Genomic DNA, 25,581 nt, shown 5'->3' on the forward strand with positions numbered 1-25,581 from the left:
ACTCTATTATATATTATAGATTTGGCATATTTTTGATACTGACCATGAGACAAGCCGCTAACTTTTGTAGTGTTTTGAATAATTAGTCCCTGTCACACCTGTCATAATATTTCAGAACTCATAAAGCTCAATCCAAATGAATATGTCATTCAAGCAATGGCCAGATGCAAATATGATGAACCATCTCCACACAAAAGCTTTATATATTTGCAAACTGAGTGATTGGCTCTTTTACTTTAGAAGGCGGGGCTTATTCCACAATTCTGCGCATTGTAACTTCTCCCATTCATAGTAATACGAGTGCACTGTCTTTGTTTATCTGAAGTCTTTGGTTCCGCCCTCCATTAACGCCGTCTCTGGTGACGCTTTGCAGACTCTGCACTGGCTGTCTCGGGTTCATGTGTTTTGGAGGAGGTGTGGTTTTGGAGACGCTCTGAAGGGAGGGCGGGATCTTATACTTTCAAAGCTAGCTTGCTATTGCTAGCCTCTTTGAAACTGCACACCCTAACACTGACACTCTGTTAGTGCGGCTCATTTGAATAAGTGTGATATCTGCCTTCTGAACCCTGGTGTGCACCAAACAAGTGGACCGAGACCATTGAACAGATTATATATATGAATTTCGTCTCAAAATAGGCAATACGTCATAAAAGCTTACCAATTAGATTGTGAACTTATCCCTATGCCTTTAGGTTTGGTATCTTTTGGTTCGGTGATAAAAATGCCAATCTGAATGCTAATCGGACCAGGACTTAATGTTAGGTTTTTTTGGTCCGGACCAAGCGAACCAAGCAAACCAAACTACAAGTGGGAACGCACCCCAAGTTGCTGTAACTATTTGCTGTCTTCTATCACTGGGATGAATGAACCAATCAGAGGCCTCTGGAGGTGTGTTGGAGCTTTAGTCCCTCCTACTTTGATTTGCCCTGCCCACTTGGAGCTGTTTCTGACCTTCATTTATAGGTACATGACAAAGCAAAGCTGATGTCATCAGGTGGCAGGCACGTGCAGAGGGGGGGGCTTTGGGTGCTCGAGCCCCTGCCCTTTTTCAAAATGAATCAAAAGTGCCCCTCTCAGACAAATATCAATGATAATATCGTGGTCAATAAAACTAAATAAATGTGATTATTATAACATGAAAATGCATACAATAGTAACGGACGGCTCAAAAGTCGGACAATTTCTGTTGAGGCGTTGCCGTAACGCGTTGCTATGGGTCGCGTGCGTTTTGATTGACAGCTGATTTTCCACTGTTCGGAAACGGCTCTCGAGCCAAATATGGTCCTTTCAGAGAGTGTGTGGCCTTACGGGAAAAAAGTAAACCAATTTTTTTTTTTCATCCATAATCAGAGCTAATGTGTTGATTTAATTACAAAGCTATATATTAGCTATATATTTTAAAGTATTACACAATTCACCAATGCCCGTTTTTCATGTATAGGCTTTACACCAACCAATCGTGATCTGGCAAAGCAAGTTCAAATTCCATTGGGCGACGAGAAGCGGTAATTTTCTGTTCTTATTCATAAATCGGTTGAAAATTACATGGACAGACAAACTAACGTTTGTGGAACAATTTCCTGCGGTTTGGCTCATTTTATAAATTGCATCACTGACAAAATGGATTTTAACAGACAACAAACAAATCCCTGCACAAAACCACAGCATCAAAAGTCGCATTAATGGTAAGTAGTGTTAATTTCACTTGTATTTATGTAGCCTATATTGATACATAATTTACTATTTCATGAAACTATCAAAGTTAACAAAACCCAAGTGCCACCGGCACCTACAGGCCTATTAGGCTATGTGAAGTGTAGACTGGCGAAATGGTTACGTGAAAGGACTTTATTATACAATTTTTTAATATTATGCAGCATTATGAAATAAGTCTCTTATGTTCATCAAGCCTGCATTTATTTGATAAAAAACTGCAATATTGCGAAATATATTAAAATAATGGTCAAAATCAGCATCATTACTCCACTCTTCAGTGTCACATGATCATTCAGAAATCATTCTAATATGAGGATTTAATGTCAATGGTGGAAACTGTGATACTCTTTTCAAGATTCTTTGATTAATAAAAAGTTAAAAAGAACACAATGTAATAATATTTCACAATATTAGGCTACTGTTTTTTTTCTGTATTTTTGATTAAATAAATGTAGGCTTGATGAGCATAAGGATATATAAACATATATATATATATATATATATATATATATATATATATATATATATATATATATATATATATATATGTTATGTATAAATATTATTATATATTATATATATATATATTTACATATATATATATATATTTACATATTGCCCCTTTTTTACATTTGAGCCCCTGCCCCTGACGATCTCTCTGCACGGCCCTGTCAGGTGGAAAGCACTAATTGCTAATGGGGGTGTTTTCAGAGCAACCCTGTTTCACAGGTAACCGTCTGTCTTCAGAACACCCAGAGCCGGATTAACGCAAAGGCAAACTAGGCACGTGCCTAGGGCCCGATTGGCGGGATGGGGCCCAGACAGAGGGACAAAAAAAAATAATTAAAATGTACAAATGTCCTATCTACAATTTATTTCAATATTTATTAATTAACTAAAAATAGTGACGATGTTTATCTTAACCATAGACTGTTACATTACGTCACATTAACGCCAGCCCATGACTGTATTTATTATAATCAGGTCAGAGCGGGACAACAAAGCTAGCAGGCAGGTGTTTTGAGTAGGCTAACATTCAAGATGCTTTCGGTGCGGCAAAACGTAAAAAGAAAAAAATGAAGAGGAACAAAAGAAGAGACAGCGGGGGGCTTTATAGAAGTTTCTGTCGGGCAGCTGTGAACCTGCTCGAGTCAGCAGAGCCAAATGCCGAGCCATGCCCGGAGACACGGCCCGAAGACGCGGTGGAAGATGCGGCGGAAAATAAGTAAAACAACATTTCCGTGTCAAGTTGTATGCTGCGTTCACACCAAACGCGAATAGAGCGTCTGGCGCGAGTGATTTCAATGTTAAGTCAATGGAAAGGCGCGTTTACGCGCGTCTGGAGGTCCTGCGGCGCAGAAGGCGCGTTTCGTGCGGAACGCAGCATTAATGCTGCCTTCAGGTGCTATCGGAAATTTGATGATTCCGACTTATGAAGTCGTGATTACGAGCGCATTGCATTCAAGATTCAAAATGTGAGGGCGTTCATGTGCAATGTTTACCTAGGAAACTCGTATTTACGATAATTCCGAGAGCACGTGAAAGCAGCATACGTTACAAGAAAATCTAATTCAAAATGATAATAAAAGATAAAAACAAATGTAAAAAAAGAAATAAATCAATAAAAGAATAATGGCATGGCCCTACTTTACATATGATATAATAATCATGTATGGCTCCCATAATTGTACAAAGTCCTTTATTTTACTCTTGGAGATATAAGTCAGCCTTTCCAGTCCAATGCACTCTGAAAGTTATTTTATCCATTGTTTTATAGAAGGTGCTTCCATGCTCTTCCAGTTCAGCAATGGCTCTTCTGGCATGTAACAATCCAAAGTCCAATAGTCTAGTGTGTTTCTTTGTTTGTGAGAAACCTGTAGGATATATTCCCAGTACACAAAGTTTGGCACAATGTGGTATTTTAAGATTAAACCGTTCTGACAAACAGTTTATGACATCCTTCCAGAACTTCTGTATATCAGAACATTCCCATAGACAGTGAATTAGAGTTCCTTTATAATTTTGGCATTTTGTACATATATCAGGAATATTGCTAGACATATGATTGAGTTTTCAGGTGTTATATAAACCCTTGTCAACCATTTATACTGTAATAATTTAAGCCGCGTGTTTATGATTTGTTTTTGCGCCTTTAAACATGCTTCAGTCCATTCAAATTCCTCTATTTATTCTTGAATGGCTTTCCTCCATGCGTTTAATTTGTCTACAGCAGACTCTTTATAGTTAGACATTATTAAATTATAATATTTTGACAATTGGCCCTTTTCACCTCTTTTTTCAATTATTTCCTTAATTAATAACAGTTTGGGAATGTACATAATATCTGTAGACCTGGAAGACATAAAACTTTTAAGCTGTGAATATTTTTTTTTTAAATGTTTTGAGGGAATCTGGTGTTTATCACAATTCTTGAAATGTAAGAAGTATACCATCCATATACAAGTCTTTAATAGTCTGAATACCTTTAGTTTTCCATAGTTTAAATCCTCCATCCTTATATTTATTATTATTTATTGTTAGACAGTTTCTAAATGGTCTTGATGAATGTGAAGGGGTCATGTTTGCCTTCTTGTTCTTAATTACAACATTTATAAATGTTGTAAGCTATTGCATTTTGCAGAAAATCTTAATTAAATGTGTTGATTAAATGTAAACAGCGCAAATAAGATAAACTTATTTGCTCTGTTTACATAGTTTACTGATACCTATTGGTTATTTACTGGTACTACTGCCTTAACAATGACACCCCCAATGGATGAGGATAATTTAATAGCATTTAATAGAGCCATGTAATGACGTATAAATAATGAATATCAAAAAATAGTCTGATGGACTGTTTAATATATAACAATTTGTAACCAAAGACTAGGCTATGTAAAATGTGAATTCACTTTTATTAGTAACTTTGGTTAGTTTCAGATTTCAATTCATAAATAACATCGATGGAGGGGGGCCCAAAAAATGCAGCCTGCCTAGTGTAGTCCATTTATTTAATCCGGCTCTGAGAACACCCCCCTTGTTTTAACTTCTTTTGGATTAGCCCAACCCACTGGAGAAGAGAGACAGATTGAAGTATATAGGCTACTTTGCTGTATATTATTTATTTAATTGTGAGAGTGTTTTTTCTGCTCTTAATCTGGCTTGTTTAATAAATATTCCTTTTTTATTAAAGTGGACGTGCCTTTTGTGTTTAAAGGGTTAGTTCACCCAAAAATGAAAATTCTGTCATTAATTACTTACCCTCATGTCGTTCGACACCCGTAAGACCTCCGTTCATCTTCGGAACACAAATGAAGATATTTTAGTTGAAATCCGATCGCTCAGAAAGGCCTCCATTGGCTCAATGCACTTTACACTCTCAAGACCCATAAAAGGTACTAAAGACGTCGTTACAAAGTCCATCTCACTACAGTGGTTCTACAATAACTTTATAAAGTGACGAGAATAGTTTTTGTGCGCAAAAAAACCCTAAATAACGACTTATATCATGATGACCGATTTCAAAACAAGGCATCATGAAGCTTCGAAGAGTTATGAATCAGTGAGTCGATTCAGCGGTTTGAATCGCCAAAGTCACGTATTTCAGCAGTTTGGCGGTTTGACACGCGATCCGAATCATGAATCGACTCGCTGATTCATAACACTTCGAAGCTTCATGATGCATTATTTGGAAATCGGTCATCACTATATGTCGTTATTTAGGTTTTTTTTTGCGCACAAAAACTATTCTCGTCGCTTTATGAAGTTATTATAGAGCTGATCCTATGTTCGAGCTGCACAGAGCGGCTGAAATGATAGTGTCTGTCAGTTATTATAATACATACGACAAAAACAATTGTCTAAATTATGTTGCTTAATCCTCAAAAGTTCTTGTGATGATATCAGTAGTTGACAACATAGTACTATATTTTCGGAAATCATAGGCTATGATATTGCGCAGGTGCACGTGATGCAACGCTGTCAGAGCCGACAGACTCGTGTGTCAGACTCATTTCAGTGCAAAATAATCAGGTCAAAAACCATTTAATATACTGCAAATAGCCTACTAGTTTTTTATGTTTCTTTATAATTCATTTAGTCAGACAACAAGGGTACCAAACACTGCGCACAGTGCGCAGCTAATTCATTTAAATTTTTTTTTCCTAATGTCGTTTTTAGTCGATTTTTAGTCGAAAATTTCAGGACTTCAGTCGACCAAGATTTTCATTGGTTGATTCACATCAAGGTTTATTAGCATACAGACTAAACACACTTTTTTTTTGACGTGCAGGGTACTCCATTGATTTCATGATGAAATTATATATTGGATTATAATTTTGCCATTGTGACATGTTGGAGTGTGATTCTCAATTTAATCAACCAGCATAATATTACTTTTATTTACATTTATTTTATTTTTTATTTACGCTATTTAGACACATTTGAACATGTAACCCAATTCCATCCCTAAACCTACCCATATGATATAAAACACAGGATACCACAATTTATTCAAAAAGTAGTACAAATATTCCAAGTGTTCGGGGCCAAACGATTGATTTGTGTGAAGAAAATCCCCAAAAGGGATCAGCGTCTCCATCCGCCGAAGATCATGCACACATTCAAAAATAGCCGCCTGAAGAAACGTTACATCAGCTTTGATTGTAAAATGTCATTGGCTCTTGTGTGTCTTGTGACCAATTGCGCGTCATGCTCAAGAGTCGGGTGTATCTTTTGATTGAGATATGACTGCGTACATTCAGCGATTATAACATTAATATCAACTCTGTTCTTTACATGAAGATATCGTATGACTTCAGAAGACTTGGAATGCAACATGAGTTAATACTTTTATACTGTTTTTGGTCGGTTTTCGCAATAAATACCTGTGACTGCATTTTATTGGCCTGGTATATGTTGTGTTTAATGCTGCGTTCACACCAAACGCGAATAGAGTGTCTGACGCGAGTGATTTCAATGTTAAGTCAATGGAAAGGCGCGTTGACGCGCGTCTGGAGGTCCCGCGGCGCGGAAGGCGCGTTTCGCACGGCGCAAAGGACGCGAATCCGCCTCATTCGCACGAATGACGCAAATTGAGCGTCTTGCACGATACGCGTGTTACACGCGAATTATGCTTTTGTGCATTCAAGCATTTGAAGCGAATTCGCGTCTGACGCCCGAGTTTAAAAATTTGAACTTTGGCGTCAATTCGCGCCGCGTTAACCAATCAGGAGCCTGCTCGCTGCGGTCACATGGTAAACTGACATGGTGAAGTGTATTTAAATATACATGCAGTGAAGATAATGTAGGAGTTGCCTGGACCACATTTGTGTGGCTATTAATGATTAATATATATGTTTAATGAAAATGAAAAGAAGTAGAGTGGTGTTTTATGACATGTTTCTCCTGGAGTGCCTTGAACACGCGTCAATTTCGCTTCCAGCGCTCGATTTCTATGCGCGTCGCCGCGGACGCGCGAATGCATTCAAAATGTTCGCGCGTGAAATTAGACGCGATTTTGACGCTCAATTCGCGTTTGGTGTGAACGCAGCATTATATTGTTGAGAAGTGGGCAGGTTTAGGGTAGGAGTGGGGTTAGTTGCTCCAAAATATAAAAGTAGCCTAAATACTCATAAAATCATGTCTACTTTTACGAATGCAAAGAATTAAATGCATCTTGATCTGACGCATCGGGCAAACAACTGAAATGGAGTACCCTGTGCGTTAAAAAGTGATGCAGAGGGGTCCTGACCAAGCGTCAATATGTGACGAGTTGGGAGTAAGAGCGTAACACACATAAATCACACATAATTACATAAACCGTCAATCAAAAACTGCAGACAAAAAAATTCTAAATCTGAATACAATAATGCTCCAGTAAGAATAAACCATCCAGGGATGAGAACGGACAGAACACCCTAAAAAAGGCAAGGTGAAAACCAGCAACAGAGACAAGTCATTGGGGAGAGGTAGAAATATGATCATAAAATGTCATCAGTCATCAACATTTAGTTATTTATTTAATTCAGTAACATGTGTTTGCTGTCTGATATCAATACAGCGTGAATAAAACAAAGACTCTGTTATAAAAAAATAACACTGTTGCGAAACTGGACTACAGCCTTGACACATTACACACATGCTCAGCGGAAACACAAAAACAGAAGTAGATGTAGATTTATTCTACATGACTTTACTCCACAACACTCTCTGATAATCTTTTTCAACATCCGTTTTAAACACCAGAGCTGTAGGAAGAATGTTTTAAAGGGCACCTATTATGCCCCTTTTTACAAGATGTCATATTGGTCTTGGGTGTCCCCAAAATGTGTCTGTGAAGTTTCAGCACAAAATACCCCACAGATAATTTATTATAACGTGTTGAAAATGTCATTTTGAGGCCTGTCTATAAAAAGCGCTGTTTTGGTGTGTGCTGCTTTAAATGTAAATGAGCTGCATATCCCCGCCCCGTCTTTAGAAGAGAGCGTAGCATATACATCACTCCTGTGTTAAAATGGCAGTGTCAGTCAAACCTTGCGGGCGGGACTTTGCAGTGTGATGTCACACTGCAGAGGATCTGAGAACAGCTTGTTCTGAAACACTGCTTATGATTTTTGGGGATTAAAAAGAAATACGGGGTGGATTTTTATCATTGTAGGGTGGTTGTTTACACACACTGTCAACACACATTTATGTTCAAACATCATGTAAAAGTGGATTTTGCATAATAGGTGCCCTTTAAACAGTTTTTTCTGGCTGTGCTTTTGTGTTCTGGTTGGTAAGTTGCAAAAATTTGTTTTTTTGGTTCTGGTATGTTAGTACAGATTAATATTACACCATTTAAATCAGAAGACGTGCTCTTGCTCTTATTCCAGATATAACGTGTATTTGAGATGTGGTCTGGAGAGATTTCACAACACGTACAGATTTAGTGCATTTGCTTAATCAACATTATTCATTAATTATTTGTCTTTATCTAATCGTCCTGTTAAACTATAGGATACCACAGAACAGCTGCACTTTCAGTCCGTTTATCCCATTTTAAGGTACAAGGTGTTTATATGTATGCAGTAAAATATTATTTGTGTGGAGCTCTAATGAACTTCAATAAATAAGGGAATGGAAATTAGCACTGTTCTATTTACTTGCATAACTCTATTTTCATAAGTTTCTATTTTTTGCAGTTTCTGTCTCTCTACTTTTCCAAAGTTTATAATCATTTCAAAACTATGTCAAACATCAGTTAAAGCTTTATTACATGTAACTTTAATATGTGTGAGTGAGAAACTGTTTCTGTTTGTTCTTCAGGTGTGTTTGGTGATGAACTGAAGTCAGTGTCAGTGATGGAGGGAGAATCTGTCACTCTACAGTCTGGTGTTACTGAACTACAGGCAGATGATGAGATAATGTGGACATTTGGTGCTAACAGGAATCTTTTAGCTAAAACAAATGGAGATTTCAGTAAGATCTCTATACGTGATGATGCTCTTGATGGGAGATTCAGAGACAGACTGAAGCTGGACAAGAAGACTGGATCTCTGACCATCACAAACACCAGAAACACAGACTCTGGACTCTATGAAGTGACCATCAGCACCAGCAGCTCAGAGACTAAACACAGATTCACTGTTACTGTCACTGGTGAGTAGAGAATTACAGCTCACTCTATTATATAGTGTAAATCTCCATCCATTAGCCCAAAAACCGAAAACTAATGACGTGGTCAAAAGGAATTCTGCGTGTAAGCCTTTTCAGCCTTTCGGTGAAGTTCTTTTAATTTATTGATATCTCATTTTAAATCTGACTCCATTAATAATTTTATCTGACTCCAATTCTAAGTGACTCCATAAAGTGTGCTACATTTAGAGTTTATCAGCTGATTTTACGCTTAGTTGCGATTTAATTTAGATCGTTGATTTTCTTTATATCTTCCTAGTTTTTATATTCGTTCATCGAGAGACCCTAAATCGCTTAGAGACATGACGCGTCCGGATATCGCGCGCTCACGGGCACAAAACGGTTACTTCTGTGATTAGTCAGAGGATGTAGGGTGAATATTTTACCTTTAAGTGGTTGCCCATGCTCACTCAACAAAAAGTGTAATTTTAGTAATATCTACGGACTACAACTTGCTAACCCAGCGATAGTCAGAAATCGGAATATCGCGCACGCTGCGCTCCATGCTTCAGTCGTGGCGTCATCGGTGTGATCTATCATAACCCTAGATTTTGCGGTAATAAAGGACTCTACATCGATCCATACTAGAATAACGATTTCGGAACCATACAAGAGAAATCAAGGTTAACATTTATTTTGGCCAGACAGGAAAAGTAAATATCGTAAACAAGAATCCATGGTACACAACTGATCAGCGTAAAAACATAAAACACAATTGCAAAGCAATATGAAAATAATTTAAAAGAGTCATCATGTCTGGCACATCTACATGCAGTTTGCACGGGGGGTCTGATTACAGAATATTCCCCAGAGAGTTAGAACATCCAGCCTTAAATACTCCAACTAGAACAAAAGGGATGTAAATATTTGCAACACCCCCACCTGGTTTTGGGGGAGTGGATCAGATATCTTTGAAGAGACTACTCAAAGGAGAACTGAATTCTCATTAGTTTTCCAATCTTTCTAATACTACCAGTGACTGCAGTGAAACTGAGACCATTTTACCATTCGCACTGAGACCTTTAAAAAGACATCAAACATGAAAAGGATAAAACAATACATTTACAAATAACATCATCACTGATATATCTGCATTTGGTGACTTGAAACCAGGACAAGGAGAGGGCAAAATGGGGAGGGGGGGAGGAATGTTTGTCAGGGTGTTGTCACAGTTTCTGTGAGATCTTTTCCTCAAGATTAGTGACTTTTATTGTTCAATTGCTGAGGTATGTATCTCAGCTTTTGTCTTAGCACCAAAACCGACTCTTACAATAGGCTAGGCTCCTGCAGATTCTAATGCTCTTTAATGCATTCATAAGTGCATATAATGTAAACAACACAAACGTACAGTGAATCGAAAGTTTTTTAATTTATTTTTTAGATAACTTGCGATAAAACAGAGAGAAATGTCGACGCTGTCCTCTCCAGCTGTTTCTGTTTGTGTTTACGGTTACCATGGCAACTCTCAACAGCCACCAGGCAAGCACGTTCTCATTCAGTATCTGTTAGATGTAGACAGGCCATGTCTGTCATTATTCCAAAGTTTTCTATGAAATATTATGTAATAAAAAGTTTAACACCCCAGAAAAAAATTACAATTGTTGATAATAATATTGATAATAATATTGCCTAATGTGTGCGCGCGCACTCTTCAGTTGTGGAGGCACGTGCTGGTCACGTCACTGTATTTAAAAAGATTGTTCATATTCTTAATTGTTGAAAAGAAACATTTAACTTAAAGGGAATTTCAATCTTGTGTCTGACATTTAATTTCACAAATTATATGACAAATTCTGATAATAAGAACATAGTAAATCAGAACATAAAGACCCTGCAAATGATGGTAATGAAATTACGAGCAGGTAACGTTGCGTTTATGTTGCCAGTAAGTCATGGAATTACCAATATATTACGAATTTAGAACGTATCTGGGACGTCCTTGGTTATCTAATAACGTTAGGAGATCGCACTGGCTACGTTGTGTGTTGGTAATTTGATGGTAATGATATTACAGGCATGCAACGTTGTAGTTACGTTGTCATTGAGTCATAAAATTACCAAAATATTACGTGTGGAGTACGTATCTGGAACGTTGTTGGTAATCTTGTAACGTCCAGAGATCGTACTGACAAGTTTGTGAGAAGGTAATTTTATGGTAAGGAAATTACAGACAAACGACGTTGAGACTACGTTGTCAGTTGGTAAGTCATAAAATTACCAAAAAGTCCGAATAAATTACGTAACTGTTACGTCGTGTGTTAGCTGGGATATAATTATCTACATTCATATATAAATATAAATCTAATAATATAAATAGTTTTTCATAAATGTATTTTATAAGAACCTGTACCTTTTTATTAACACGTTTAGATTTTATAAAATTAGCCCAAATATTTTTTTCCAGAATAGGGCTTGGGCGTCGCATTGCATTCTGGGACGTGGCGGCCATGTTGATGGCCTCGCCAATGTAAACATACAGCAAATCGAACGAGGAGAAGCAGAGTTGGGAGAAAGAAAAACTACGTTAAATTCCCGAAAAGGATGTGGAATTTACCGGGATACGTTAAATAGGGAAGCCAGGGACCGGTATATGGACAAAATCGGAACTATTAACGGTTTGGATCCATTTGCAATGTGCAGTTCACATGTCATGTCTTCATCCTTGCATGGCAACACCTTGTGAATCGGTACTTTATCTGACAAAATAGTGTACTTGTCCCTTTCCACGTGAATTCGGAGGTGGGCATTTTTTCTTGTGCTCTCCACATCTCTTGCATCCAGCTGACAGCGTCCTTTTGTGAAAGCCGACGACTCTGTTACCTCGGATTCTTGGTCTCCGTGGTTGCGCCTCCAAGCAGGAAACGGTGGAAAGTTAATCCAATTTCGACGCCAAATTAATCAAACTAAGACACGCGACTGAGAGGGAGTACGTCTATAAACAGTGCGTAGTAGTCCGAGTAGCAGTAAAGGAGGCCATCAACATGGCCGCCACGCCAAGTAATGACGTCACGACGTTCAAGCCCTATTACTTTTTGTATTCGCAATTTTTTATATATATTTTTGTCATACCTTATGATTATATATTTTTATTCATTTATTGTTTTCTCTATAATGAAGTAGTGTGTACTTATTGGATTCTGGATTGTGTTTAACAAATAAAAGAGTGACCATTAGTTTCACAAACACAGATGTAGATATTCTATAGTGATCGAAATATATGAATGATACATTTATAACCCTTTTATTTTGCCAGTTTGTTGTGATTGTTTCAGTTATTTACTGAATTGAATAAATATTTAAAGGTGTTAACTGTAATCTTACACTGCAAAGTGAAAACTTAAAAGGGATTAAATTCATAATTATTTAATGATTGAAGCACACAAAAAATGTATGACAGCCCTAAAACTGACAATTAATTGGAAAAAATAGCGAGCCGCGAGTCGGCTGGGCCAAGCAGGATTTTACCACCTCCGCCTCATTTTGAGCCAGGAAAAACCCTGGAAAAAAAGCAGAGTAACCAATCGCAACAGACTGAACCATCTGACCAATCAGAGCAGAGTAGACCAATCGCAACAGACTGAACCATCTGACCAATCAGAGCAGAGTAGACCAATCGCAACAGACTGAACCATCTGACCAATCAGAGCATTTGCTTTCTTACGAAACCTTCAAACGTTTACCTTCACCATTCTGTTTTGACACTGCTTAAGAAAATGTTTATTTTCATCTATTTGTCCTCATGGAGTCTATCTTCAGTTCTCTTTATATTACCATTTTTCTGGTTATTTATTATTTCCATCATTAATTGTGTCTCAAATAATTTGCAAATAATCTCCACACAAAAGAGGTAACCAAGCAGATCTCGGCAGGTGTTGTGCCAGGAGAACTCTTTTATGATGTTTATATGTCAGACATAGTAGAGACATTGAAAAGTTATAGTCTCATGTCAGTGGTATGTGTCTCTCCATTCCTCGGTTCCCTTGCTCCACCCTCAATCCTCCCTCTCTCTCTGTCTGCCTATCCTGCTGTCTTCTGCTATCTTCGGTGCAGTACACTAAAACTGGACATTATATACCTCTAAGGAAGAACCTATGATTCCCTTACAAGGGAGAAACATGTTGGTTTTTGCTAGAATAGACAAACATCATGCTCAAGCGTGGCACAATCCACTTCCCATAAAAACAACGGTCTTTTAGTACATCCATATATGCAGTGGAAAACATTCCTTTCCTTATATAGAATAGGTGTCTAATTAGTGTCTAATTCATAAATGCATATAATGTAAACTTACAATGCCATCTTTTTATGTAAACATAAAAAATAAAATCATCACAACTTTAATGAAGCAGCTGAAGACAAACTTCTTTCACTAGCACTTGAGACTCAGTGGCTTTTCTTGTGTGTATTCCCCTTATTGACCTTAGGATCTAGTCAATACAATCACAGAAAAACCTTTATTTGACCAATCACAACAGAGTGGGCCATCTGACCAATCAGAGCAGAGTAGACCAATCACAACAGACTGGGCCATCTGACCAATCAGAGTAGAGTAGACCAATCACAACAGACTGGGTCATCTGACCAATCAGAGCATTTGCTTTGTTACAAAACCTTCAAACGTTTACATTCACCATTCTGTTGTGACACTGCTTAAGAAAATGTTTATTTTCCTCTATTTGTCGTCATGGAGTCTGTCTTCAGTTCTCTTTATATTACCATTTGTCTGGTTATTTATTATTTCCATCATTAATTGTGTCTCAAATAATTTGCAGTTGTATCAGACTAATATACTTAAACAGATTTGAGTTCATGCTTCTGTCCCTTTCATTGAATATACTTTGACAGAAGTCCAGAAACGATAGTTATTTTGCCATAACACGTTTTAAATAGATTCAAAATGATTAAAACTCTCAGAAAGTGTTTTATTGAGTAAATATGTCTGTTTGTTCCTCAGGTGTGTTCAGGGCTGATGCAGTGAAGTCAGTGACAGAGGGAGAATTCAATTAAACACATTCAATCTTACTGTCTACGGTGAGTTCATTACTTCTCACAGTCTCTCTAGTTTAATTTTTCTACTAACAATGTCCAATGCAATTGTAATAAGTATTTTCTTTGAACAAATTATTATATTTATAATTATATATAAAAATGTCTAACACTACATATCATAATCAAAAGAGATTTCTGTCATTTTTGTCTCTTTTCTGAAAGTCATGATCATTTAAAATAAAATAATACACTGACCTAAAGGATTATTAGGAACACCTGTTCAATTTCTCATTAATGCATTTATCTAATCAACCAATCACATGGCAGTTGCTTCAATGCATTTAGGGGTGTGGTCCTGGTCAAGACAATCTCCTGAACTCCAAACTGAATGTCAGAATGGGAAAGAAAGGTGATTTAAGCAATTTTGAGCGTGGCATGGTTGTTGGTGCCAGACGGGCCGGTCTGAGTATTTCACAATCTGCTCAGTTACTGGGATTTTCACGCACAACCATTTCTAGGGTTTACAAAGAATGGTGTGGAAAGGGAAACACATCCAGTATGCGGCAGTCCTGTGGGCGAAAATGCCTTGTTGATGCTAGAGGTCAGAGGAGAATGGGCCGACTTATTCAAGCTGATAGAAGAGCAACTTTGACTGAAATAACCACTCGTTACAACCGAGGTATGCAGCAAAGCATTTGTGAAGCCACAACACACACAACCTTGAGGCGGATGGGCTACAACAGCAGAAGACCCCACCGGGTACCACTCATCTCCACTACAAATAGGAAAAAGAGGCTACAATTTGCACGAGCTCACCAAAATTGGACAGTTGAAGACTGGAAAAATGTTGCCTGGTCTGATGAGTCTCGATTTCTGTTGAGACATTCAGACGGTAGAGTCAGAATTTGGCGTAAACAGAATGAGAACATGGATCCATCATGCCTTGTTACCACTGTGCAGGCTGGTGGTGGTGGTGTAATGGTGTGGGGGATGTTTTCTTGGCACACTTTAGGCCCCTTAGTGCCAATTGGGCATCATTTAAATGCCACGGCCTACCTGAGCATTGTTTCTGACCATGTCCATCCCTTTATAACCACCATGTACCCATCCTCTGATGGCTACTTCCAGCAGGATAATGCACCGTCACAAAGCTCCAATCATTTCAAATTGGTTTCTTGAACATGAATGAGTTCACTGGACTAAAATGGCCCCCACAGTCACCAGATCTCAACCCAATAGAGCATCTTTGGGATGTGGTGGAACGGGAGCTTCGTGCCCTGGATGTGCATCCCACAAATCTCCATCAACTGCAAGATGCTATCCTATCAATATGGGCCAACATTTCTAAAGAATGCTTTCAGCACCTTGTTGAATCAATGCCACATAGAATTAAGGCAGTTCTGAAGGCGAAAGGGGGTCAAACACAGTATTAGTATGTGTTCCTAATAATCCTTTATGTGAGTGTATAAAAGCCCCAGTGTTGCCAAGTCAGTGTTGCAAGAAACACTGACTCATATCCCTCGATACTCAAGACACTATAGCAACTACAGAATAACAGATCAACAGGTCCATTTACAGGATATCAGCTGGTGGGCCTATTTCCATTGTGCTCAGCATGAACCCCTGATGCAGTATTTCCTGTGTCAGCTGATGATATCACTGTTCAAAATTTCCAGAACAACTTAATGAAATGTACCTTTAGAGGCACAACAACTTGTGACTAGGACAGTAAAGACTTGAATGGATATTTACCACTAAAAGATTTGTGTTATTCTCCATTTAGGAGTAGATAAAGTACAAAGTTGTCCTTTTAATGCCTAGTTCAGACTGTCTGATTTTAGCCCCGATTTTTGACTCGCCGACAGGTTTTGTGAAATCGCCGACATATGCCCGAGATCATAGGCAAATCGGTGCCCGTGCACGTGAGTGACAATCACGCAGTGTGAATTATCAAAGACGCGATCAGAGAGACTCGCCGATGAGTTGCTGACGCCCGTGAGATATTTGGCAGGCTAAATATCTGGACCTGTCGGAGATTCAAACTCCTGCTGTGTGAAATATCTCATTAGCCGATGACCGACAGCCAATGAGAGAGAGCAAGATACAGGGCAGCGGGAGGTTCGGGGAGGAGTTATAGACCAGAATATCAGTATTTTAATAGATATATTTACAATTCTATCAAACAGAAACAAAGCACAAACATTTGCTTGACCAGGCAGTTCATGTGTGTTTTATTGTATTTTTTACAGAATTTTAAAGAGGAAGATCAAGCAGAGTGTGCACCAATCGCCATGAGAAGATAACATGTTTTTTCCTGAGTACCGGACCGGGAACATCCCGCCACAACCTTTATCATTTTATATTCAGTAATACACTTTATAATATATAGATGTACACTATATTACCAAACGTTTTGGGACGCCTGCCATTAAATGCACATGAACTTGAATGAAATCCAATTCTTAATCCGTAGGGTTTAATATGGAGCTGGCCCAACCGTTACAGCTCTAACAGCTTCAACTCTTCTGGGAAGGCTTTCCACAAGGTTTAGGAGTGAGTTAATGGGAATTTTCTTCTAGAAGTGCATTTGTGAGGTCAGGCACTGATGTTGGATGAGAAGGCCTGGCTCTCAGTCTCCACTTGAATTCATCCCAAAGGTGTTCTATCGGGTTGAGGTCAGGGCTCTGTGCAGGCCAGTCAAGTTCCTCCACACCAAACTCGCTCACCCATGTCTTTATGGGCCGACGCTTTGTGCACTGGTGCGCAGTCATGCTGTAACAGGAAGTGGCCGTCCCCAAACTGTTCCCACAAACTTGGGAGCATGAAATGGTCCAAAATGTCTTGTTATGCTGAAGCATTAAGAGTTCCTTTCACAAAGCCCAACCCCTGAAAAACAACCCTACACCATAATCCCCCCTCCACCAAACTTTACACTTGGCACAATGCAGTCAGGCAAGTCCCGTTCTCCTGGCAACCGCCAAACCCAGACTCGTCCATCGAATTGCCAGACAGAAAAGCGTGATTGGTCACTCCAGAGAACACGTCTCACTGCTCTAGAGTCCAGTGGCGGCGTGCTTTACCCCACTGCATCCCACACTTTGCATTGCACTTGGTGATGTAAGGCTTGGATGAGCTGCTCGGCCATGGAAACCCATTCCATGAAGCTCTACACACTGTCCTTGAGCTCATCTGAAGGCCACATGAAGTTTGGAGGTCTGTAGCTATTGACTCTAAAGAAAGTTGGAGACTTCTGTGCACTGTGACCCTCAGCATGCGCTGACCCCACTCTGTGTTTTACGTGGCTTACCACTTCATGGCTGAGTTGCTGTTGTTCCCAATTGCTTCCACTTTGTTATAATACAGTTGAGCGTGGAATATTTAGTAGTGAGGAAATGTCACGAATGGACTTATTGCACAGGTGACAACCAATCACAGTACCACACTTGAGTTCACTGAGCTCCTGAGAGTGACCCGTTCTTTCACAAATGTTTGTAGAAGCGTCTGCATGCCTAGTGGTTGATTTTACACACAAGTGGACATGGAAGTGATTGAACACCTGAATTCATTGATTTGGAGGAGTGTCCCAATACTTTTGGCAATATAGTGTATGTGTGATCAGATATGGTTCTGCATGTTATATTACAGATATATTTACTCATGCAGTATAAACACACAAATATAGAGAAATATATAATGTAATGTATTTCTTATATTTCATAATTATTAACATTATACATTTCATATTTTCAAGCTAGTTAACAATAGCACAAGCACACCTGCATGCACTAAAGTATTTAGCAAAGAGACTATATATACTATAGAGACTTCATTTTTAATCTAACATAACATTCTTCGGCCAATCTTCAACCTAACCACAGGATATACTCTTCAACACAACGGTGAAGGGGTGGATCCTGAAATCCACTGCCGCTTCAATATACAATTCAATTTATAATCAAAGCCTTAATCAAGATCTATCCTCCTACATATTAAATGATTTCTTCTAGTTTGATTGTTCTCTAAAGTTTTTGGTTTCATTCCCTTTGACTGAATTATATTTTATATTATTTCCTTTTACTGAAACACTAAAAAATAAAGATGAATATTGCCTGTACTTCTGGAGGAGGTTACTGTATGTTTTGGAGAACTATGTTTTCAGTTGACACTCCACCAACTCCAACCTTGGACAGTCTTTGTATCTGTGTATGCGTGCCAGTATTCTTTGTAACGGATCAGTATTGGAGGTGGATTACAGGCATCCTAAGAGATGGGTGGACATGTTTTTCAGGCAAGCTGGCGCCTGCTCCAGACCTGGAAGGTCACTGCGTGCCTAATTCTGGGGTGAAAGCGTCAAACAAATGATCTATGGAGACGTGAATCTTATTAACTGACAATGTGTGGAAATTTACCAGAACTGTCTATTTTCTCTTAGCCAATCAAAATCATTCAACATGCAGTAATGACGTAGCTAGACCTTGAAAAGAGTATAATTGTTGAGATATTGTACAACCCCAAATCAGAAAAAGTTGGGACAGTATGGAAAACGCAAATACAAAAAAAAAAAGAAGTGATTTCTAAATTTACTTTGACTTGTTTTTCATTGCAGACAATATGAACACAAAATATTTCATGTTTTGTCTGGTCAACTTCATGTAATTTGTAAATATGCATCCTTTCCTGTACCTGCAACACATTTCAAATAATGATGTGATTTGAAACAGGTGATGTCAACAGGTGATTGTAATTATGATTTGGTACAAAAGCAGCACCCAATAAAGGTCTAATCCTTTAGGAGCAAAGATGGGCCGAGGATCGCCAGTTTGCCAACAAATACGTGAGAAAATTATTGAAATGTTTAAAAACAATGTTCCTCAAAGAAAGATAGGAAGAGATTTGGATATTTCACATTCAACAGTGCATAACATAATTAAAAGATTCAAGGAATCTGGAGGAATTTCAGTGCGTAAAGGACAAGGGCGCAAGCCTAAGCTGAACAACCGTGATCTCCGATCTCTCAGGCGGCACTGCATCAAGAATCGTCATTCATCTATAAGCGATATCACCACATGGGCTCAGGACTACTTTGGCAAACCTTTGTCAAGTACCACAATATGTAGTTACATCCACAAATGCCAGTTAAAACTGTACTATGCCAAAAGGAAGCCCTATGTTAACAGTGTCCAGAAGCGCCGTCGACTTCTCTGGGCTCGGAGGCATCTGGGATGGACCATCACACAGTGGAAACGTGTACTGTGGTCAGATGAATCAGTATTTCAGGTATTTTTTGGGAGGAATGGACGCTGTGTGCTCCGGACCAAAGAAGAAAAGGATCATCCAGACTGTTACCAGCAACAAGTCCAAAAGCCAGGGTCTGTCATGGTATGGGGTTGTGTCAGTGCCCTTGGCAAAGGTAACTTGCACTTCTGTGAAGGCACCATTAATGCTGAAAAGTACATAGAGATTTTGGAGCATAATATGCTGCCTTCAAGAAGACATCTTTTCCAGGGACGTCCATGCATATTTCAACAAGACAATGCAAAACCACATTCTGCACACATTACAAAGTCCTGGCTGCGGAGGAAGAGGGTACGGGTACTTGACTGGCCTGCCTGCAGTCCCGACCTGTCTCCAATAGAGAATTTTGAAGCTCAAAATGCGACAACGAAGACCCCGTACTGTTGCCCACCTTAAGACTTGTTTGCTGGAAGAATGGGACAAAATTACACCTGAAACACTTCATCACTTGGTGTCTTCAGTCCCTAAACGTCTTTTAAGTGTTCTGAAAAGGAATGGCAACATTACAAAGTGGTAAATGCTTTACTGTCCCAACTTTTTTTTAAATGTGTTGCAGGTCTGAATGACAGGAAAGGATGCATATTTACAAATGACATGAAGTTGACCAGACAAAACATGAAATATTTTGTGTTCATATTGTCTACAATGAAATACAAGTCAAAGTAAATTTAGAAATCACTTCTTTTTTTTTTTTTTTGCGTTGTCCATACTGTCCCAACTTTTTCTGATTTGGGGTTGTACGTATGAGGGTGGGTACAGGGGGAGCGCGGCCTACAAACTCCTTGTGAGACTTGAAGCTGGCTTCTGCTGATGAAACTGCAAACTATTCTTCAGTACATTTTTCTTGGAATTAATTGCACGCCTGACTGTTGGTCTTTTTTCTTTTTAACTCTTCTCTATGGTCCTAAATTGTACAACGGTAACCCCAAAAACACTCACACACCCGAAAACCTTTTCAGTTCCAAAATAATACAACTTAAAACGCCCCTGTTATGGCATTTGAAAGGTTCCTATTTTTGTTTTGGTAGTCCCCAACAACAGGTTAAAATGCATGCAAGGTCAAAAAGCGTTTATTGTCTTATAATATGCATTTATGTTTTACTTTATTTGCTCAACGACTCCCAAAGGATTCGCTCAACGATTCATTTTTCTAAATCCCTCCTTTGCGTGACGGTCAGATGACCCAGTCAGTTGCGTTTGGTATACTGCGTGCAGCGCATTACGGAAACGGAACGCCTATCACAATTACTATACAGTGTGTGAACGGACATGGCATCAATTTTGTCTCACAAATTCGAGCCAGAGTCCAACGGAAAGCAGAGAACAAAGCCTGTGTCACAGACTTCTACCCAACAGTCAATGCTATTAACAAAGCGAGGCGCATACATGATCTCGCTTTGTTTCCTTGTCACATCTCGCGTATGTTTGGTTGTGAAACGTAGTTTGCAGACGAGACAGAGTTGTCTGCATTCCTCCTCTTGTACAGTGTGAACACAGCAGCGACTGAATGCTACCCTAGATAGTCATGCAGTGTGAAAATCAAGTGCTCCAGATGAATCACAACATTACAAACTTCAATTCGAAACAAACAAAAGAGAAAAAAACAAAACAAGGGTAAAAGGCCACACAGTGCTCGGCGTAAGTGAGTACACCCCCTTTAAAAAAAGTAACATTTTAAACAATAAACTTTTCAGATGTGATGAATTATTCTTCAGGAATATGGATAGTGTAGTTGTTCATGTGGGATTGGTCAATAAACACATTGTGTTACTGATAGAGCTGAGGTAGATTCATACAGAATCATTCAAAATGACAAGTTACTCAATGGAGAAAATGAATGGGATTTTAACTTCCAGAACTGACTTCCAAATATTATAGACATTACAATTATTTGGACAAAGCTTGAAAGTGTACATAACAATTTAGAGTGATTTGGTATCAGTGGTGACTGTGTCCATGCAAGTTATGGACTTCAGAAAAGTACATATACAAATCACACAGTTAGCTAACAATGTATTAATTCAAGGCAGAAACAATCAAGTCAAGTCAAGTCAAGTTTATTTATATTGTGCCTTTTACAATGCAGTTTGTTTCAAAGCAGCTTCACAGTGTTACACAGGAAAATAATGCAACAGAATATTCAGCCGTATAGCCGTTCCGGAGAAAACGGTGATGTCATCAGCTCATTTCAATTATCATACAGTGACAGTGTGGCCTGTCAGTAATTTAGTTTATATGGTTAATTTAGTTTACCAATTAGATTTATTTGGATATTTAGTTGAAAATGTAGTGTCCCCAACTGAGCAAGCCAAGCAAAAGGCGACAGCATAATGGAGAAAAATAAACCTTGGGAGAAACCAGGCTCAGTCGGGGTGCCACCTTTCCTCTGGCAATTAACAAATAGCGTATGACAATATACAATGAGCTCATTGAAAAAAATACATGTTAACATTATTAGGATAAATAAATGTAGCATTCCTTCTTTAGACCCTAGACAAGTGCTGTATCATCAAGTTGCAAGTTACATTTCACATTAATAAGTATGTTATATAGGGGAGAGCGGGGCACAACCTAACGCTTTTTGACTTTGTCAGTTTGTGTAAATCCACTTGGGGTTCAGAGTATTTATTTTTTCCCCACATTAATTTCAAACACGTCAAGTACAATTATGTGGATTTGTTTCATTAATACAGTGTATACTTTTTTCTCGACTTTTTTAATCATTAAAAATAAACACATTTTTGAGTTAGTTTGGTGCTGTACCATATCTGTGTAATAGGGACTTTAAGCAACAGCTGCGAATGGAACGGCAACGGTGTTCTGATGTTGTATTGCGCATGCGCGACTTAAACTGCCACTTCGTGACGTTCTACTGTAACCGTCTACTACGGGAGAACAGCTGATTTGCCGTTGTCGTTACAACGTGGAAGATTAGGTAAGTAAATGTTATGTTTTATGGTATATGACATTGTAATTGCATCAGTATATGATTGTACCACTAGTCTTTTATTTAATCTGTGTTGATATGTTTTAAACTTAAGCTAATTTGAAAGTTTTTTTCCGTTTGTACAAAGATGTCTGCTGTTGGCAACAACACCTCAGGCAGCATTGAGATAAGAGCTGATGTGCGCTGTCTTGTTTATGGTTGCTTAGTGATTTTTACATTCTCGGCTACGGCGAGTAGCAGTTAAAGTTGCGCATGCGCAATACAACGTCAGAACACCGTTGCCGTTCCATTCGCAGCTGTTGCTTAAAGTCCCTAATATCACTGCGCCGCTGCACTAATGGCACGGCAGCAAAGTTCCTTGATTATTACGCAGGAATGAGAGAATAGTTCCTATAGCCATATCGGTCTAACAGTGGTTCTCAACCTTTTTTCAGTGATGTACCCCTTGTGAAATATTTTTTTCAGCCAAGTACCCCCTAACCAGCGCAAGGCATTTATGGTTGAACAAAAAAAAGACTTAAAACAGAGCACTGTGCCATCAGTGTCTGATTTATTAAACTTTGGAACAGATAAACACATAAAATTCAAACATTTGAAACAAATTGATTTTAAATGATAATAATCCATGACTAAATTTATTGCAAATATTTCTATTCACTAAAATGTAGTGATTCAAACTAATGTAGTGAAAACAGTGACCATATTTCATATTATTTGAGTGGTCAAAATATCCCTAAAATCTCATGTGTTATTATATTTTAATTAAAAAACAGGGACAATAAAATTGAGTCCCTATATTATATGGAGTCCCTATATTATTATTAACATTAATAATTATTATGATTTAGTTTGATTATTAGGATTTTTGGTCTGGATTTAATTAGGGCTGTGCAATATTGAAGAAAAATGCGATATGCAATATCCTTGTTAAAAAATGCGATATTCGATATGCGATACAATATTGCTTTAAGTGTGTAAAATCTATTTCTTTCCCCAACTGATATCTTTCATTTAAAGCATAACTGACTATGTTTACATGAATACTCATCAAGACGAAGAGTGTGTAACACGACAAAAAAGAAAAAAGAACGGCTTGTGCGCACGTTTCGGTGTGTGTCAGACAGCAGACAGCGCGAGACTGCAAGGAGTTGTTTTTATATTTTTATTTATAACAGTTTTTATATAAACATAAAACATATAAAAATCTTACAAATTGTATTAAAAAATATTATGCACAAAAACTAAACAAAATAAGAGACCAACCACCCACCCCAACAACCACCAGGTACAATGAAAATATACACCTTCAACAAAAACACAAAGTATTCAAACGTAAACAAAACGTTAAAGATGGAGTGAAGAAATAAAACAGTAAAGCTATCAATATTACATTACTTCTCAGGCAAATTTCAACTCTACCTAAGGAAGGGGCCCCAGATTTTCTCAAATTTTTTAGAGGCATCAATCTTGGCCAAACGAATCCTTTCGAGCTTGAGCAAGAAGTTGTTTTTCACAAGTTATTGCGTTTAATTACTCTTTTTAACGTCAATCAAGTCACATAAGTAACAGTCGTGTGCCCAGTCTATTCTTTGCTATATGTGTCGACCTAAAACGTACACTTTTCACAATGTTGAAGTAGCCAAATCATTCAGATATTGCGTGTTCTTGCGATATGCATATTGCGATATGTACATTTGCGATATTTCGATAATTTCGATATATTGTGCAGCCCTAGATTTAATACATAAAAAAGATTTAAAGATTTAAAACTAAAAAACAGCAGTTCAAAACAATATTGTAACATGACTTAACAAAAACACATTACAAAAATAAAACATAAATATGTTAAATAAAACTATTCAACAAATATTGCAACATTTTATAATTGTATAAGTTTATACTATATAAATCAAAAGTTTTATGTTTATGCTTGAAAATAATTCTTACTATCCTTAATTGGTCTTGTTATTTTGCATTTTAGGCTTATTTAAAGCAGAAAGTATATGTATTCTGCACATGTATTGGTTGCAAGTGTAATAATAATAAAAAAAAGTATATATATTTAAGTTATAGTTCAGATGTGTGGTAATCACTGCTTTGTGACTGCGTAACTTTTGGGGACAAAACAATCCCGCACCATGTTGAGGCTCTGTTATAAAGCACATACAAACAATATTACTTTAAATTAAGTAGACAGGCGCTCTGTCTGCTCTTGACTCGGTACGTTCTTCATGAAGTAGCTGTGCGCTACCAAGTAGAGTCAGCGTAGCTCACAGCGCCATCGGCTGGTGAAAATAATCACTACAGGATTGCTCCTAAAACCAGCAGCTGCTGTATGATGTTAGTTGGGCGCTTTTTTTCCAATATATCGGCGGGTTGTTTGGAACGAGCTGTAAAACGGAGACATTTTCGGGGACTTATTTGGTAGAGTTCAATCAATTAAAATGAATATTTTACCTAGGTTTTTGTTTCTTTTTCAGTCCCTCCCTGTTTTTTTTTACCCAAGTCTTTCTTTAAACTGTTAGATGGTGCTATTTCTACTTATATATGGCAGGGCAGACCTCCTAGGTTAAGCAAGGCATATTTCAAAGACATAAAAAAGATGGGGGTCTTGCACTGCCCAATTTTTTTATTACTGGGCAGCAAATATTATCAAAATTCACTGCTGGTATAATTCTCCCCATTTAGATTGGTGTAGGTTAGAAGCACAGTCCTGTTCTTCATCCTCACTCACTGCCTTGGTATGTGCTCCTTTATCCAGTCGCCCCTCAAAGTTTACTACAAATCCAGCAGTATGCGCTTCTCTTAGGATCTGGAGGCAATTCAAGCATCATTTTAAACTTGCTGCTGCCTCTCTTTATGGCCCTATTTGCAACAATCATTTATTTATTCCGTCAACCTTAGACTTTGCTTTTGTTTCGTGGAAAAACAAAGGCCTTGTATATTTTTCAGATTTA

The 25,581-nt window shown here is 38.1% G+C and overlaps 1 protein-coding gene across 1 annotated transcript in view; it reads left to right on the forward strand.

The window, feature by feature from the left end:
* The window catches only part of LOC307120278 (T-lymphocyte surface antigen Ly-9-like), a 32,088-nt gene extending 13,592 nt beyond the window's left edge, over positions 1 to 18,496 (forward strand). Inside the window, exons 5-7 of the mRNA XM_079807235.1 lie at positions 9,025 to 9,357; positions 14,348 to 14,424; positions 16,632 to 18,496. Of these exons, the coding sequence (XP_079663361.1) occupies positions 9,025 to 9,357; positions 14,348 to 14,400 (386 nt within the window). The 3' untranslated portion in view covers positions 14,401 to 14,424; positions 16,632 to 18,496. The remainder of the gene's footprint in view (positions 1 to 9,024; positions 9,358 to 14,347; positions 14,425 to 16,631) is intronic.
* Positions 18,497 to 25,581: the final 7,085 nt, after the last annotated feature.

The sequence above is a fragment of the Gobio gobio genome, assembly GCF_949357685.1.
Source record: "Gobio gobio genome assembly, chromosome: 24".
In the NCBI taxonomy this organism is placed as follows: Eukaryota; Metazoa; Chordata; class Actinopteri; order Cypriniformes; family Gobionidae; genus Gobio; species Gobio gobio.